This window comes from Colias eurytheme, chromosome 27 (genome assembly GCF_061535395.1).
Source record: "Colias eurytheme isolate Ceu_HAF_F1 chromosome 27, ilColEury1 Martin Lab GWU primary, whole genome shotgun sequence".
NCBI classification, from domain to species: Eukaryota; Metazoa; Arthropoda; class Insecta; order Lepidoptera; family Pieridae; genus Colias; species Colias eurytheme.
This window is the reverse complement of record NC_143006.1, coordinates 4,051,384-4,067,491: the sequence shown is the minus strand read 5'-3', so window position 1 is coordinate 4,067,491 and position 16,108 is coordinate 4,051,384. Positions and strand designations below refer to the sequence as shown.

The following is a 16,108-nucleotide window of genomic DNA, read 5'->3' as shown; positions in this document are numbered from 1 at the left end:
TTAAAACATTTGAAAACTAAAATAACGCGTCAATCATAAAAAAGATAACCAGAATTTTTTAAATATCGTACATTACCCGCCTTGTCATTGCATCTATACATTTAATGTGCATACTTAATAGTTAACATGTAAATGTCTTATTTACTAAAAACACTTATAACATACACCCATATGGATACTAAAGGCAGGCAGCACTGAAAGTCACTGAATTTAAAGTTGCCAGAATAATGTGACAAATATATTGCTCACAACGCGTCGTGGTCATAACTGTAAAAGATTTACATGCCATATTGTGAAATTAATGCTACGGTTGTATAATGTAAACGCTCACGTCATGTGACAATCATAGAAAGACATAAAAATTCGTGCCATGACCACGAGTCACGACGCGTTCTGGCAATGAAGAAAAGCCATGACGCGTTCTTAACATTAATTGGTTTACCGTAATTCGACGGACAGACTTTATTATTTGAAACAATTTTAGGTTCATAATTATAATTATCGATTCGGGTCGGTGGTTTACAAGGGCGTCGCCAAGGGGGGGCAGGGAGGGGCAGCTGCCCCCCCCTAGAGATTCTAAAAAAGTTAAAAATTTTGATCGCTCTTCCATGCACGACGTGTATGGTAGAGCGATCGTTTAGCAGCCTCAGGAGACTAAAAACCTGGCTAAGAAGCACTATTAGTGAAAATCGCCTCAATGGTTTGGCCATGATGAATGTGCATCGAAAACTTATACATGGAAACTTACAAGATTTTAATAATAAAGTGGTCGAGAAGTTTACAAGGAATCCCCGAAAATTATGTTTTAATTAACCTAATACAAACAACGACCCCTATAATATTAAAATCTGGTAATTAAAAAAAAAAATACGCTGTACATTTATTCAAATTCAAACTCCTTTTTTTATTCTATTTTTCTAATAAATGTTATTATAACTTATAATTACAAGTTTTTTATTGCATAGTCAAGAGCTCGTGCTCGTGTAGCTTTACACATTGGACTCTGTACTGTCACAGAATATATACAGGATAGAGCAAGTTTTTAAAAACCAAACGGAAAACTTATTTTATGTGATTTTATTTTTTTACGGGCTCGGCTCACAAAAAAAATCAAGCATCTACCGCAATAATTGACGTCACCATGAGTTAAAATCTCATCGTACTCGGCGATAGGTGAAAATTGAAAAAGTCATAACTCCGAAACTACGAAAAATCGCATAACATACATGGGGGTGATTCGGATAGCCCTCTAGGTCCTCTACCTCCTGGCTTCAGTATATCCATACTTCTTGGGACACCCTGTATGTATATTATTATATACCTAGTTATTACAATCGCTGTAGATGTAAGGCTTGTAGTACAAGTGGAAAACTTCATGGGCTGTCGATTTTACCTACAATTCATACCTACTTTTCTCATTCATACAGAATGAGAAAAGTGTATGAATTGTAGTAGGTAAAGTCAACTTGCCCCCCCCTGCGCCATAGGCTGGCGACGCCCATGGTGGTTTACACTTTACAGTAAATCTATGAGCGGCCGTACACGGGCGGCTCGAGCAGTAAACGGCTGAGCGACGTACACGGACTGCTCGAGCGGTCGGTCGTTGACTGCTCGAGCTGTCGCTACAAACTGCGCAGTTGACGGCTTGAATCGGTCGCGATTGCTCGAGCAGTTCGTGTACGGCAGTGAAAGAATGTCCATAGTTCACCGCGCGGTAGCGGCTTCAAGCCGTCGGTCTCAACTGCTTGAAGCGGTCCGTGTATAGCCGCCCTAACATCCTCGCTAACCAACTTTTACAGTAATAACTAATAAACTAAAATTATGTATTAGGATTTTTTTAATATGGTAATTTAAATTTGCTTTTACATAAAATAATGCAAACATTTAAATTTAACATACTTAACAAACACAAGGTCAAACATTAAAAACCACAAGAATCACTACTTAATGCTTTGTAAACATAGGGCGTATTCAGAAAGAAAGCTTGAAACTTGAAAGCGCTGATCGGCGCCGACAAGTTCCAACAAGTTTCAACAAACTTGTCGGCGCCGATCAGCGCTTTTAAGCGCATGTTCATATATTTTCCTGCGCGGGTTACCAGCACTTATAAGCGCCGATAAGCGCTTATAAGCGCTTATAAGTTTCAAGCTTTCTTTCTGAATACGCCCATAGGAATGCTACTTATATCATATAGAATGCATAAAAATTATCTATAACTATAAAATGCGGTAAAAGCTGCTAAAATTAGTACTTTAAAATATCGGAATTTTTTAACATCAACTAGAAAAACGAGTAAAGAGTAAAAATGTGCGCTCTTTCTGAAAACATACTTGAATGCTTAAATTTGATTTACAACTTTTATACAATCCAAATGGAGTAAAAAATGCCGTATTAGTGAGCCGAAAAGAGACAGAGAAATGTGCGAGGGACAGAACACACTATTTTTCGAAGTCACGAAAATTTTGTTCACTTTAATATTGTTGGTTGAATTGACCAATAATTTCTATAAATATCATAAATATAAAAGTAACTTTATATTTGTTGTTTCAAAATATTATTTAGATGAGTACAGTTTCTTTAGAAATACTCATGGTATTGCATAAACTTTTTTATTATAATATTAATAGGAATTAAGGAAGAAATTAGATTTTATGTGATAAAAATTAAATAAATATCATAATAATATCAATAGAATATTTTAAATGAACACATTTCTTATTTATATCCATACTTATATATACTTAGGTACTTATATTGTTGTTGTGTGTGAAAAGAGCGTGTGTGCCGAGCATACGTGTCAGAAGTGAAACTTCTTTGGCAAGATTCAAAGATACCAAAATCGTCGCCTTATTCCATGATGAGACGGTATGGCCTTGACCTTGAAATTTTACTCCAACGCGCCAATAAAAGTTTCACTTCAAAAAAGTTGAATTTTAGTTTTCAACTGTCATTAAATCAAAAATTTGTGGTCTTAGTTTCAAAGACTATCGAATGATTTTTTTAAATAAATTTTAAATATTTATATTATAATACAATTATTTATTTGATTTGGCGATTTTAAATGATTTTATACATTTAATATGATTACGATTCATTAGAAGAGAACAAAGTATGTTTTATAAAAATATTGGCACAGGAGTGAAAGAGATAGAGCGATGCAATCAGTTCATTCTATGATAATATATGAAATCTTATTAGATTCTGATCATTATTACATATTTGAAATCTGATCTTCTATACATATAATAAAATGTGTTGCTAAGCGTAAAACTCGAGAACGGCTCGACAAATTCGGCTATTTTTTTAACGTTTTTGTTAAGGTAGAACAACGTATGCCGGGACAGCTAGGTATTTATATAAAAGATATATAAAATCGCTCTATCTCTTTCTACTCGTCAAAAGGATGTTACATAGTTTATTCTCCATTATATGCAATTAATTTTATTAATGAGAATTTAAATTCTCTAGCTATATGCTCCTTTTGAATAGCAATTTCAAATTAAATATTGCATGTTGAAACACTTTGACAATGTTTTTAAATTCATTATAATATAATATTTACAAACAATTCAATTACATATTTATCTAAACATTAATTAACATTTATCGATAATAATCTTAAAAAGTAAAAAAAAGTTGTATTTAAAATTTCAAAATAAAAAAGAATTAAGAAGCAGCAGGTATCTAATAATAATATCTGTTTGGACTCAATCATTTTTATCTTATACTTAATTTTACTATAGAAACATGTAACAACGATTATATTGAATTGACCATTCAACTCTATTAAAAACTTTTAAATGCTAAAAATTGGAATTTAAATAAACTTCGAAATGCCATCTTAAAAAAATTATACTTATAACTAAAATGTCTAAAAAACGATGCAAATTGTCAACATGATTCCGATAGAAAAAATTGTATGATTTAAAAATTATCTAAAATAAATTAACTAATCATCTATTTTTGAGCATATTAGACACGACTAGCATAGTAAAGCTGCCAACGATGTATAAAGTGGCGGGAATTGACGCCAAAAGCCTGTAGCGTTCCTCTGAAAAAAAAAATAAACGTCATTTAATTTTTTTTTTTCACCATAGACTATAAAAGTGGCAAGAAGTATTGTGTTGCCATAAGTGAAAATATCACGTACACACAGAAGAAAACCTTTCCAAATGTGAACTAAATATATATGATGAAGTAAATTATATAATATGACCGGTATTCAGCCATATTTGGTGCTTAATTGAGTTTTATATCCTTCTCTTTCTATCACTCAAGGATTTCTTCAGTTAGAGCGAAAGAGAATATCTAACTAGATCTTGAATGCAAAAAATAGAGTACTTTTGAACTCCATTTTTATGCAAATTTCGATAAGTTTTTAAATAAGCTTGGTTATATCTTATATTTCATAAGACATGCCTAGTTTTCCCAGGCGTCAGGGTTTTGTAATACGAACATACCATAATTTTAATCTAAATCTTAACATATTTCAATAAAAAATAATATTATTAATTACTCATCTATCATGATATTTTGATGAATAATGATGTGCCAAACCATGAATCTATATCTAAATCTAAATGGATAAAAATACAAAGAAAAAATAAATTTTATTTTTTTTTAAATATTATATTGTTTTCTATTAGCAACACAAAATAACACCATTCCTTCCGACACCAAGTTTTAATTTTTTTTTATAGGAGGTTATAGTGCACACACAATACACAAAATATAGATACAGTGGACTTCAAAGTAAAGAAAAAACGTCTAAAAAGGGTTAATACTTATCTTAATTTTGAGTTAGGATAATTTAGTTGCAAGTTGAAAATCTTGAGTTGTGTTTAATTATTTTTTTTAAGAAATTATTTAGTACTTAAATTATATTATTACTGTGTAAGTAAATAATCATCTGATAGATAAGACGGTTCTTTTTTAAATATTTTTTGTTTCGCCGCGGAGAATGTATATTTTTATTAATCTTTAAATTCAACTATGAATTAAATAAAAGATGTAAATGAAGCATAGAATTAAAACTAAGACTACACGAACCATAATATTTGCTTTTTTATTTGCTAAGGTTATGATAGTGGCTTTTTACTCGTACTCAATTTTTGATAACCCAAAACAACACATTGCAAGGCCATTGCAGTTTGAAAATTACTACAATGCTCCCGGTTTAAAATTGGTAGTTAATTTAAATATAGAGTATGACAGAAATCGCATTATTTTATTGCACATAATATGTATTATTACAACTATAGAAAATAGATTCAGGTCTTTAGACTGTTAAAATATTTAATTTTTTAATAAAAATTTACTTAGTAATTTTAATAATTTAATAAAATTTTATTTATTTAACGAAAAGTTTATCATCAAATATAATATTTAGAGAGGAAACGTGAAATTATCAAAATAAACAATATTTATGGTAACTAAAAGGATACTAACAAGATCGTGCAGACTATATTAAAAAGAAAAAAACCTAATTGGCAAAATAATACTTTTATTTAACTCGAGTTAGTACCAGTCTTATATTATGGTTAAGTACTAGTTTACATTGACTAAAATTTCAATACTAAAAATAAATAAAAAGTAAAAACAAATAAATAATACTAGCAACATTGTATCGCATTAGCCTCGTGGAAATAAAAAAATCATCACGTCACTGACGTAGGTGACAGTTTGCTGACTATATTTTTAAAAATGGCGGGCAATCTGTCAAAATGCAGTCGACTTTTCAGTTTCAAGATCCCAGAGTCCATGTGCAATTCGCGTTTCGGTTCAACTATAATCGGATTATCATCGCCATCAAAAATAATTTCTGGATCGTTTTCAATGATTTCTTCGATCGTAGTCCAGTCTGTTTGCAATTTTCTCTTATGCTGGCAGCACTGACAGCCGCCATAATCGCATTCCTTTTTGTTCATGAAATACTCTGCATCATCTAGTATAGTATGTTCGTCTTTAGGAGATTTTAGGGGGACGAAAATCGAGAACTTTCTGGCTGATTGTTGTATGATTTCGTCTATTTCCTCTGTGGACTTGTCTATGGTGTCTATGGAAGCTTTACGGCTGGAAGGCGGGGATATAGTGTCAACACTTTGAATGGTGCTATTTTTTCTTTTCTGACCTGTCATAGCGATGGACTTCTTTGTTGTCGCCCAGCCGAGCGACCGTTGCACCGCCATTTTCCATTTCGTGTACCGCGCGTCGCGATCTGTTGACAAATATTATAATGTTAAAAAATAACATTAAAGATAATATTGTGACGATTTTTTAATTAAGCCACCAAGATTTAGAATGTTTTTGTGTGTCCCTAGTATTTTGTATACTGTTACACTGAACAATATTGCTGACATGGGCTATAACTATCCCCATCGGCTAATAAATCTGTGTCAGCAATATTTTATGTATATAATGCGTGTTATTTTTAGTTTACGGGCTTTTATCTTAAAGGTCGCAAAACCACCTAAGCTATGGAAGGGTTAGGGGAAGGTAATCTAAGGATCAGTAATCTACCGGCTTATTTATTTTATTTTATTTTATACACTTTATTGTGCTGCCAACATAACAAAAGTGGGTACAATAGGACTTAAACTAGTACAAACAACACAGAGGGCGGCCTTATTACTAACAAGTAATCTCTTCCAGGCAACCAACAGATTGTGTGAAAAACAATATTACTACAGCGGAGGTAGGTAAAAAGTTAAACATAAATAGATGTTACTAAAAATACAGTCATAATATACACACTAAAATAAGATAAAATATACCATACCAAAAGATATACAATACATATAATAATATAATGCTATAAATAAAATAAATATAATAATATATAAATACATCATAAAAATATAAACATAATATACTATAAAATATACTACAAATACAAAATACTATATCGATTCAAACGCAAGATTTAAAAAGTGGTCACGTATGAGGCTCTTAAATTTAGATAGAGTTTGAGCTTGCCTTATGGGTATAGGTAAGGAATTCCATAGATTAATGGCCGTAATAATAAAAGAATCACCATAAAAGCGCGTGCGATGGAAAGGTGTGCACAGGACAAGCCTATCCACTGAACGAAGGGAATAGCTTTCACAGTGCAGGAAGTCAAATTTATTTTTAAGGTATGAAGGAGTCTTAGGGTCAAAAAGGACACGATAAAGTAACTGCAAGTAATGCACATTCCGGCGAAAGCGGACTGGGAGCCACTTGAGCTTCTTGCGGAAGGAAGAGACATGGTCGTATTTGCGAAGACCAAATACAAACCGGATACCATAGTTCTGGAGGCGCTCAAGTTTTTCTATCTGCTCGACTGATAAATCAGGAAAGCAAGCATCAGCGTAGTCAATAATAGGAAGGAGAAGGGACTGTGCTAGCATAACTTTGGTCGATATGGGTAAGAAATTACGAAGACGCCGCAATGAACTGGAAGCAGCATAAAATTTCCGACTCAGTTCCTGAATGTGATGCGACCAAGATAGTGTCTGATCCAGGTAGACACCTAAATTTTTGACGTGCTCGCTATAAGGTATGATTTCTCCCCGAATCTGTACAGAAGGCAGTATACCCCAATCAACCTCCGATATTTGGTAAGGACTACCGATAACGATGACCTGGCTTTTCGACGGATTGATTTTTAGGCCAAATTGATCACACCATGTTACTATGTTGGTTAGTTCGTTGTTGATGGAATGAACTGCGTTAGGTAGGTTATCAGGGGTTGATTGCGTGTAGATCTGTAAATCGTCGGCAAACATATGGTAGGGAGAAGTTAATTGAGATGTGAGATTGTTAGCTTAGCTTAGGCTTAGGCTTAGCTTGAGAGAAATAACGCGCGGGGAGCAGGGGACGAATCTCTAGTGTGAATATTGTGAATATATGTTTGTGTCGTGTAGTGTTAATTAACAGAAAAAAAAAATTCGAGATCTCTGTGTTTTATTAAACACAAACACGCCGTAACTTAACAATACGTATAATAAATATTTGTACCTTATTAGATTGTACAAGATTTCTCTACATTGTTTTGTACAATAAAGTATTATTATAAATAAATACGTGTGTGTGTCTGTCTGTAACTCACCATCGTCAGTAGTGGTCGGTAGGAAGGTATCAGTGGCTGTGCTGTGCCGTTTCCACTTGTCGCAGCTCCACACGCCGGCCGAGTGGCCCGCCATGATGGCCACGCCCAGAGCGGACATGTCCCACGTGTGGGCTCGCACTGGATACAAAATGGCCGATTAGTTAGTAATTTTTTTAAGAAATTAAAGACTTTTTAACGGATTTTAAACAATTTATTCATTATATTATTTTTCCGACGTTTCGAACACTTTACATTATATTTAATTTCTAAATGCATAATACTCGCGTAAAATTAAACACTAGAAAATACTAATTTTTTTAAGATTTTTCATTTTCGTCTTCATTTAAACCTGATACCTAGCTGACCGCCTCTTTGGTTCAGTGGTTGACGCGTGAGTGTAGCACCGATCCTGGGTTCGATTCTCGGTGGAGACGAAGAAAAATAACAATTAATATTTAGTACCAAATTTCTCCTACATATCCACATTATCACGTGTTAACATTCATGCAATTAATGAATGAATAAACCTTAATAATAAAAAATAAAAATTACTCACACACAGGTATACCAATCAGGTCAGCTTGTAACTGCATCAGCAGATCGTTGGATGTCATCTTTCCATCCACACTCAATTTGGATAGAGGCATACCGCAGTCTTTGTTCATTGCTTCTAGAATATCCCTTAAAATATATTTTTTTTTATATTATATACTATTAAAAAGTATTAAAAAAAATTGGAGATTCACGCTACTTCGTCGTTAAAAGGAGTTTTTGTTTCTTTTGCAATATTTCTAGTTCATATTCCGCTCCTAGTTAATGCCCGCATAATGTTTTATAAAACAGAACATTATCCAACACAAAAAAATATTTTTTAATTAATTACATTTCCCACAGCCAGAGACCCCAAAAAAAAAAAACTCAGATTTACTTAGATTATTTTTCCGACCCAAATATCGACCAATAGAATTGCACCATTCGACGTCACGTGGTACAACCTACATGGTATTATACTGATAATTTTTTGAAAATTTTCTCTGGTCGTTGACGTCAAACTGACAGGTTCAATTCAATTGTGAAATTATTGGCCGACATTTGGGACGGAAATATAATCTCCCGAATACCACAAGAGCTTCAAAATTATCTGGCATTTCCCTCAAGGTTCCCTGCAAACAAATAAAGTCGTCAAGTTTTTCAGGAAAAATCACTCGCGCTTCGCGCTCGTGATTTTTTGACCTTGACTAAAAACTTGACTCCTTCATTTGTTTGCAACGAACCTATCGGAAAATACCCGATAATTTTGAAGCTCTTGTGGTATTATAAGTGAATATTTATTACGTCCCGGCCTTAACAGTTTGCTGTTAAGGCCGTAACAAATTCAAACTATTATTTGCTAAAATTAGTGCGTACAAACAAACAAACGTATTTACTATTCGTAAGTTTCTGATACAACAATTTACTAAAAAACATAATCTATTTAGTATTATCACTTACCTAGTCTGAAAGCACACAGCCTCCAAAGCGGCTCGGATGATGTGATTCTTCGTTGTGAAAGCCGTTAGACCGCATATAATTCTGAAACAATATAGGAACATTTAAGCAAAGAAAATCGTAGGATAAAATAAGAAGGAAATATTTTGCACTAGCTTTCCGCCCGCGGCTTCGTCCGCGCAGTCGAAGAAAAACCCGCATAGTTCCCGTTCCCGTGGGATTTCCGGGATTGCGTCACTTTCCCGGGATAAAAAGTAGCCTATTGTAGTTTAGGCGTGATTGAGTAACAGACAGACAGACCTTACCTTCGCATTTATAATATTCGCATTTATTATATATATACATAGTATGGATAGTATGGATTAGTATTAGTATATTAGTATTAGTATTAGTATAGTATGGATTTCAAGAGTACGAATTTAATACAAAATGAAAACGTCAATTATAGAATAGTGGGTTAGAAGTTAAGTAGGATAATAATATTATAATACCGTAAAAATTGGTAGGATAGTAGGATGGGTAGCTAGAATTATAGTATACTTGGTAGAGATTATTTCGTAGGAATTTTGGTGTTTTGGCACAGAATACATAATAGTAGCTAAACGCTACAGAACGGACACTCTCCGCCTCCCGCAATTTAAACACTTACCTCACCCCGCACGATCGTGATTAAAATGGGCAACATTTTTATGCAAGGATACGCAACGAAGATTGACAACATTAATCAAATTGACTTAAAGTAATTTTATTATTGGGGATTTGTGATTATCGCATTTCGTATAAAATGGTTAGATATTGTGCTGTTTACGGATGTATTTTCATCATTTTTTTTACGCTAGTCACAAATGTATCAACCATAAAGCGTTAACACACTTTTGCAGACTCTACAGTGTGACTGTCAAAACGATAATTTTGTATGGAGTGTCCGGGGTGTGGTTTTGGTATGTTAGGTTAGGTTAGTTAGGGAATTATTGAACTTTAGCTAGTACATTAGGATTTTTTGCTATAATTTCGCATTTCCCCCCCCTATTTCTTGTTTATATCTTACCCTCTAGCGTCTTTCCTCCAATACGGTGCATACAAGCCACTTAGAGCGGGCACAAAGTACACATCGCCCGTAGAAAACACCTGCCCCGCTATATGCTCTGTGTCCCGGGACACATCTTGTATGAGACGAAGGTTGTCCCGGAGGAACTTCATCGCACCCCCGGCTACGGCTATCGATCCTGGGAAGGAAAGAATTAATATATAAATGATTAATTTATCGTTTAAATGAATAAATTTATTTTTGAAACGGATTAATTCAATAGGGAAAATTCTTAAGAGCAGCGTAGCGAAAGTAAAAGCGTATTAATTTTAAGGAATAAAATAATTAATTTCCAGGACACACAAAGAGAAGCACACAGACGACCTGATCAAAGTGGCGGGGAGCCGCTGGAGTCAGGCCGCTGGTGATCGGTCGTTATGGAAATCTTTGGGGGAGGCCTATGTCCTGCAGTGGACGTCTTAAAAGGCTGGAACGGAACGGAACGGAAACAAAGAGAAGCGAACGTAGATGCGAATAATTTGTTACTAAAATAATGACATTTATTTTGCAAGGTGACAAAATAGTTCTTGCAAGAGAAATAAAAAAACCGGCCAAGTGCGAGTCGGGCTCGCGCACAAAGGGTTCCGTAGCAGCAAATATAATAAATTACAGTTAAATCAACCTATCTCAAAAACTATAAGAGATACTTTGATCAAACCAAAAATCGTTGAAAGAGTTAATTAGCATGCATCACCTCTATTTTTTTTAGAATTTTATACCCCGTAGTTATAAAAATAGAGGGGGGGGGACATACTTTTTACGACTTTGAGAGCTGATATCTCAAAAACCGTTCACTTTAAGAAAAATGTTTTTTAGAAAACTTTATATCATTTTAAAAGACCTTTCCATTGATACCCCACACGGGTATGTACATCGAAAAAAAAAATTTCATCCCTCAGTTACATGTATGGGGGGCCCCACCCCCAATTCTTTTTTTTACTATTTAGTGTCATATTTTTGTAGCGGTTCATACAACACATATTCCCATCAAATTTCATCACTGTAGTACTTATAGTTTCCGAGTAAATCGGCTGTGACAGACGGACAGACGGACAGACGGACAGACGGACATGACGAAACTATAAGGGTTCCGTTTTTGCCATTTTGGCTACGGAACCCTAAAAACTGCAATTGTAATTTGTAACATACTCTAGGCAAATAATTCTTGCTTTCTAATAAAAATTTACTTGGTCATTGGTCAAATATCTACACCTGTGACTAAATTGATAATTGACAAAGATCCACTGCAAAAAAATTGTCAAAAATACCCTTTTTTAAATTCCATATTATCACACAATTTTTTTATAAATAAAACTGACCTTCATAAAGCATAAACAGGCGGTGCAATCGGCCCCAGTCTATACGCAACCGTAGTCAGCAAACCATGGGTGGATTGCACCCGTCTAGACCCGTATTGTATAGGAGGAAACATACACTTCTAAGAATTTTTTTTTTCAAAAATTCCCTATTTACATACCTTCCAAAGCATATACAGGCGGTGCATTCGGCCCCAGTCTATACGCGACCGTAGTCAGCAAACCATGGGTGGATTGCACCCGCCTAGTTCCCGTATTATATAGCAAGAAACATCCACTTCTGTATGTGTTTTTGGCTTGTCCAGCTTGTAGACAGTTTTGACCTACTAGCGCGGCTTGCTGATTGCCTAGTACCTAGAAATTATAACTAAATAAATAAATATTATAGGACACTTCGCCCGCGCAGTCAAAGAAAAACCCGCATAGTTCCCGTTCCCGTGGGATTTCCGGGATAAAACCTATCCTATTTCCCGGGGTAAAAAGAAGCCTATGTCCTTTCTCGGGTATCAAAATATCTCCATACCAAATTTCATGCCAATTGGTTCAGTAGTTAAGGCGTGATTGAGTAACAGACAGACAGACAGAGTTACTTTCTCATTTATAATATTAGTATGGATTATTACACAAATCGACCTAGTCCCACAGTAAGCTCAATTAAGGCTTGTGTTGTGGGTACTAGGCGACGATGAATATAATATTTTTATAAATACATATATAGATAACACCCAGACCCAAGAACAAATAATTGAGTTCATCACACAAATATTTGCCCTGACCGGGGATCGAACCCGGGACCGTCGGCTCAGTAAGCAGTTACTTTACCACTGCGTCAACCGCGTCTATAACTATATGAAAACAGACTTAGTTATGAATATAAACGGTAAAACGCGTGATTGTTCTAAATTAATAATAGCGCCATCTTTTGAATCGATTGGACTTATAATATTGACTGTCAAATAATATGCAATAAAATAATATTGCGACTATAAACTGAGATGTAACCTATCCTATATTTTAAAGTTAGATCAAACTGCACTTACCCCAGATATCCTAATTCCGTCTAAAATTGAACCATCCTTAACGATTCCATATATTTCTGAGCTGCTTCTTATTTGTGGCAACGAATCTCTGTGTACGCCAAATAGTCTGCAAAATAGAAGGTTATCAATATATCGAAGAATTTAGAGAGTTGTAGTGTAGAGTGTGTGTAGTTATAATAATATTAATACAGAAAAATTAAGAAAATGTTAACAAGAAAATGAATAAAAGCCTATTTATTAAACTTACCTACACAGCATGGGATCCCAATTTAGTGTCTCCAAATTCATTAATAGAGTTCTTGACGCGTTTGTTACATCTGTTATATGAAGACCTCCGTGAGGACCGCCTGTTAAATTCTGAAATAAAATAGTATCATCACATTGACGTTCAATAAACAAGTATATTCACAATCACGCTTAAATATTGTCCAAAGCTAAACTCTGCCTACGCGTGTTTTGAGCAGAGTTTTCTAATGAGCGTATACAATAGACTTTGAACATTACTGACACAAAATAAGGTGTAAATTTGAGTAAATGATTTAGACAAAGCCACTCGGACATTTTTAACAACACTTAAGTATGAAATTAAATATAAATACATATATAAATCCTGCAATAAAATGCCAGAATAAATACATACCCAGATTATCCACGAATCGACTGTACCAAACAGCAACCGTTTATCCCTACTGGCCCGTCTTACAGCTTTTATATTATCCTTAAGCCAACGCATTTTCAGCGCACTAAAGTATGGGCTTATTGGCAGACCACTTATGTTCTTCAAATAGTTCTTATTGCGGTCTGGCACTTTCGCCAGAATCGCGTCCACTGTGCTGTCTGTGCGTATGTCATGCCAGGCTGGAAAATATAGTGGAGATTAGTGAAAACCGTTTTATTGTACAGAAAACTTGACTTGTAAATCGATTTCAATTTTTAATTGGCAGATTTATTATAGTTTTCTTCTAGGCAACCTATACACAATATGTCTGATACAAGAAACACAGTTTAATAACAGCTCAAACAGTAAATAAAACTAAAACAATTATGAGATGTGAAAAGTTATTTTAAAACAATAATCTTATATATAAAATTCTCGTGTCACAATGTTAGTCTGCATACTCCTCCGAAACGGGTGGACCGATTCTCATGAAATTTTCTGTGCATATCGGGTAAGTCTGAGAATCGGCCAACATCTATTTTTCATATGTACCACGGGCGAAGCCGGGGCGGACCGCTAGTATGATATAAATTGCAATACTGACTGAATAAATAGGATCTTAAGGGGCTTGAATTTATCGCTCATGGAGGCTCGACGTTTACCTAGTTTCCTAAAAAGGATAACACGATGTTCTTATTTATAGAATTCCCAGTATGGGAAACGTAAAATATTGACCAGCAAAGCAAGTTTGGAATAAATTTAGTTAAACCAGGTTTTACTATATAATGTAAAATATTCACCAAAATATTACTAGACTAAAATACCAAAAGAAAGAAAGAAGGGTTAAAGATACCAAATTCGTCGCCTTACTCCATGACGTGACGTAGTACTGCCATGACGCGACCTTGAAATTTTATTCTCAACGCACTTAAAGAAGTTTTACTTCAAAATAAATCTAAACACTGCAATCGTAACGTACAAATAAAACCATTTTTTTATAATAATTAAACAATATATTACCTATAGCAGGATGGAGAGGTTCACCAGTGAATTTGTCCCAAGCTATTGTGGTCTCCCTTTGATTTGTTATACCTAAAGTTACTATGTCTTCTTTTGAATAACCTGCAAAAGGAACAAAAATATTAGAAACCTATTGAATTAATAATAATATTAATTATTAATAATTTGTAAAATACTTTAATTATCACATTGAGTGAAATTTTAATACAAGATTTATAGACTCGAAAATAAATAAAATAAAAAGACAACGAATACTGCAGAGAATACATGACATTGAAGTATCCATAGGCTATAAAAGTTAATCAAGATTGCCTAGAAATTAACAATATTTGGGACAGTCTAAAGATCAAACATAATTAAACTTCGTGTTTGAGATGTACTCAAACGAGAAAAGTTCCAAAATCTTTACCTATTTACACCCTTAAAGGAAAGAGAAACTTTTAATGGAAATCATATTCCTTATCTAAAACTTGGAGGACATCTTGTCCAAAATTTACTTCTTATTTTAGGATATAATGATAGAATTTAACTAATCCTTTTTTGTGATTATCTAGGTACATCAAAATTGGATATCTTGGCAGGACTTTTAGCTTTTAATAAGAGAAAATAATCTAAAAAAATGTGCTTAAAAACGATCTAAAGGTTCTAATAGTCCGAAAATCAATCAATTTAAAAGGTATATGTAAAAAATGTGCTATAGCCAAATTGTTGCCAACTTGTCACAAATTCATACTCTGTAGCATTAACGAGTTCATAACCCAAAGTATTTGTATACTATCAAACCTAGAATATATCCTATAGTCTTCATCCATTGCAGTATAATAATTTGTACCTGCTACCTAACTACATTACCTACTAGAAGAGTTTCTACGACATTTAACCCAGGAAAGCTCATTATTAGTACTCTAGTCTCGAAATTTTACTCTTACCTAATTCAGTCAGCTGATCAATAGCATTCTCAGCGCAGACCCGTATATGATGTATGATCTCCATAGGATCTTGTTCACACCACCCCTCCTGGGGCTGTAATTCAGTTTTGTCGAGCTGGTGGGCCGCCAACTCTTCCGACCTTTCGGCTTCGTATATCTGGAAGCAAATGATATAATTACAAACAGGTTTTGATTTAATAGGACCATGTAAAGGAATCGTGGACATCTCTATGGTACTTTTATTACAACTAACGGAATATGACGAGATAATATGTTACAACTTAATGATTTATAGTGAAAAGCAAGCGCAGACTTTTCACTAAGCCTTGTGAATTTTAAAATTCGTTTTCTTCTGTGTTGTAAAACATTCACTCAGCCAAGTATATTGAACAAAGTGCTAATAAGAGGAATATAGCCTATAGCTTGAATTATAGGAGAAAAAAGCAATATGGACCGTCAATCTATTATCGTTGTTGCATTT

General features: G+C 34.1%; 1 protein-coding gene across 3 annotated transcripts in view; it reads right to left on the bottom strand.

Moving 5' to 3' along the window:
• Positions 1-2,512: 2,512 nt before the first annotated feature.
• Positions 2,513-16,108, bottom strand: part of LOC149896841 (glycerol kinase 3-like) — a 35,301-nt gene continuing 21,705 nt past the window's right edge. For 2 of the 3 annotated variants that reach the window (XM_090117131.1, XM_090117130.1), the window contains exons 3-13: positions 15,628-15,784; positions 14,699-14,800; positions 13,661-13,878; positions 13,268-13,377; positions 13,021-13,126; positions 12,142-12,334; positions 10,626-10,803; positions 9,581-9,661; positions 8,646-8,770; positions 8,090-8,227; positions 5,487-6,217 (exon numbers count right to left, since the gene is read on the bottom strand). In XM_090117131.1, the coding sequence (XP_089973257.1) occupies positions 5,658-6,217; positions 8,090-8,227; positions 8,646-8,770; positions 9,581-9,661; positions 10,626-10,803; positions 12,142-12,334; positions 13,021-13,126; positions 13,268-13,377; positions 13,661-13,878; positions 14,699-14,800; positions 15,628-15,784 (1,968 nt within the window). In that variant the 3' untranslated portion in view covers positions 5,487-5,657. Of the gene's footprint in view, positions 4,052-5,486; positions 6,218-8,089; positions 8,228-8,645; positions 8,771-9,580; positions 9,662-10,625; positions 10,804-12,141; positions 12,335-13,020; positions 13,127-13,267; positions 13,378-13,660; positions 13,879-14,698; positions 14,801-15,627; positions 15,785-16,108 lie in introns of those variants that run through there. The other variant, XM_090117132.1, reaches the window with a different exon arrangement.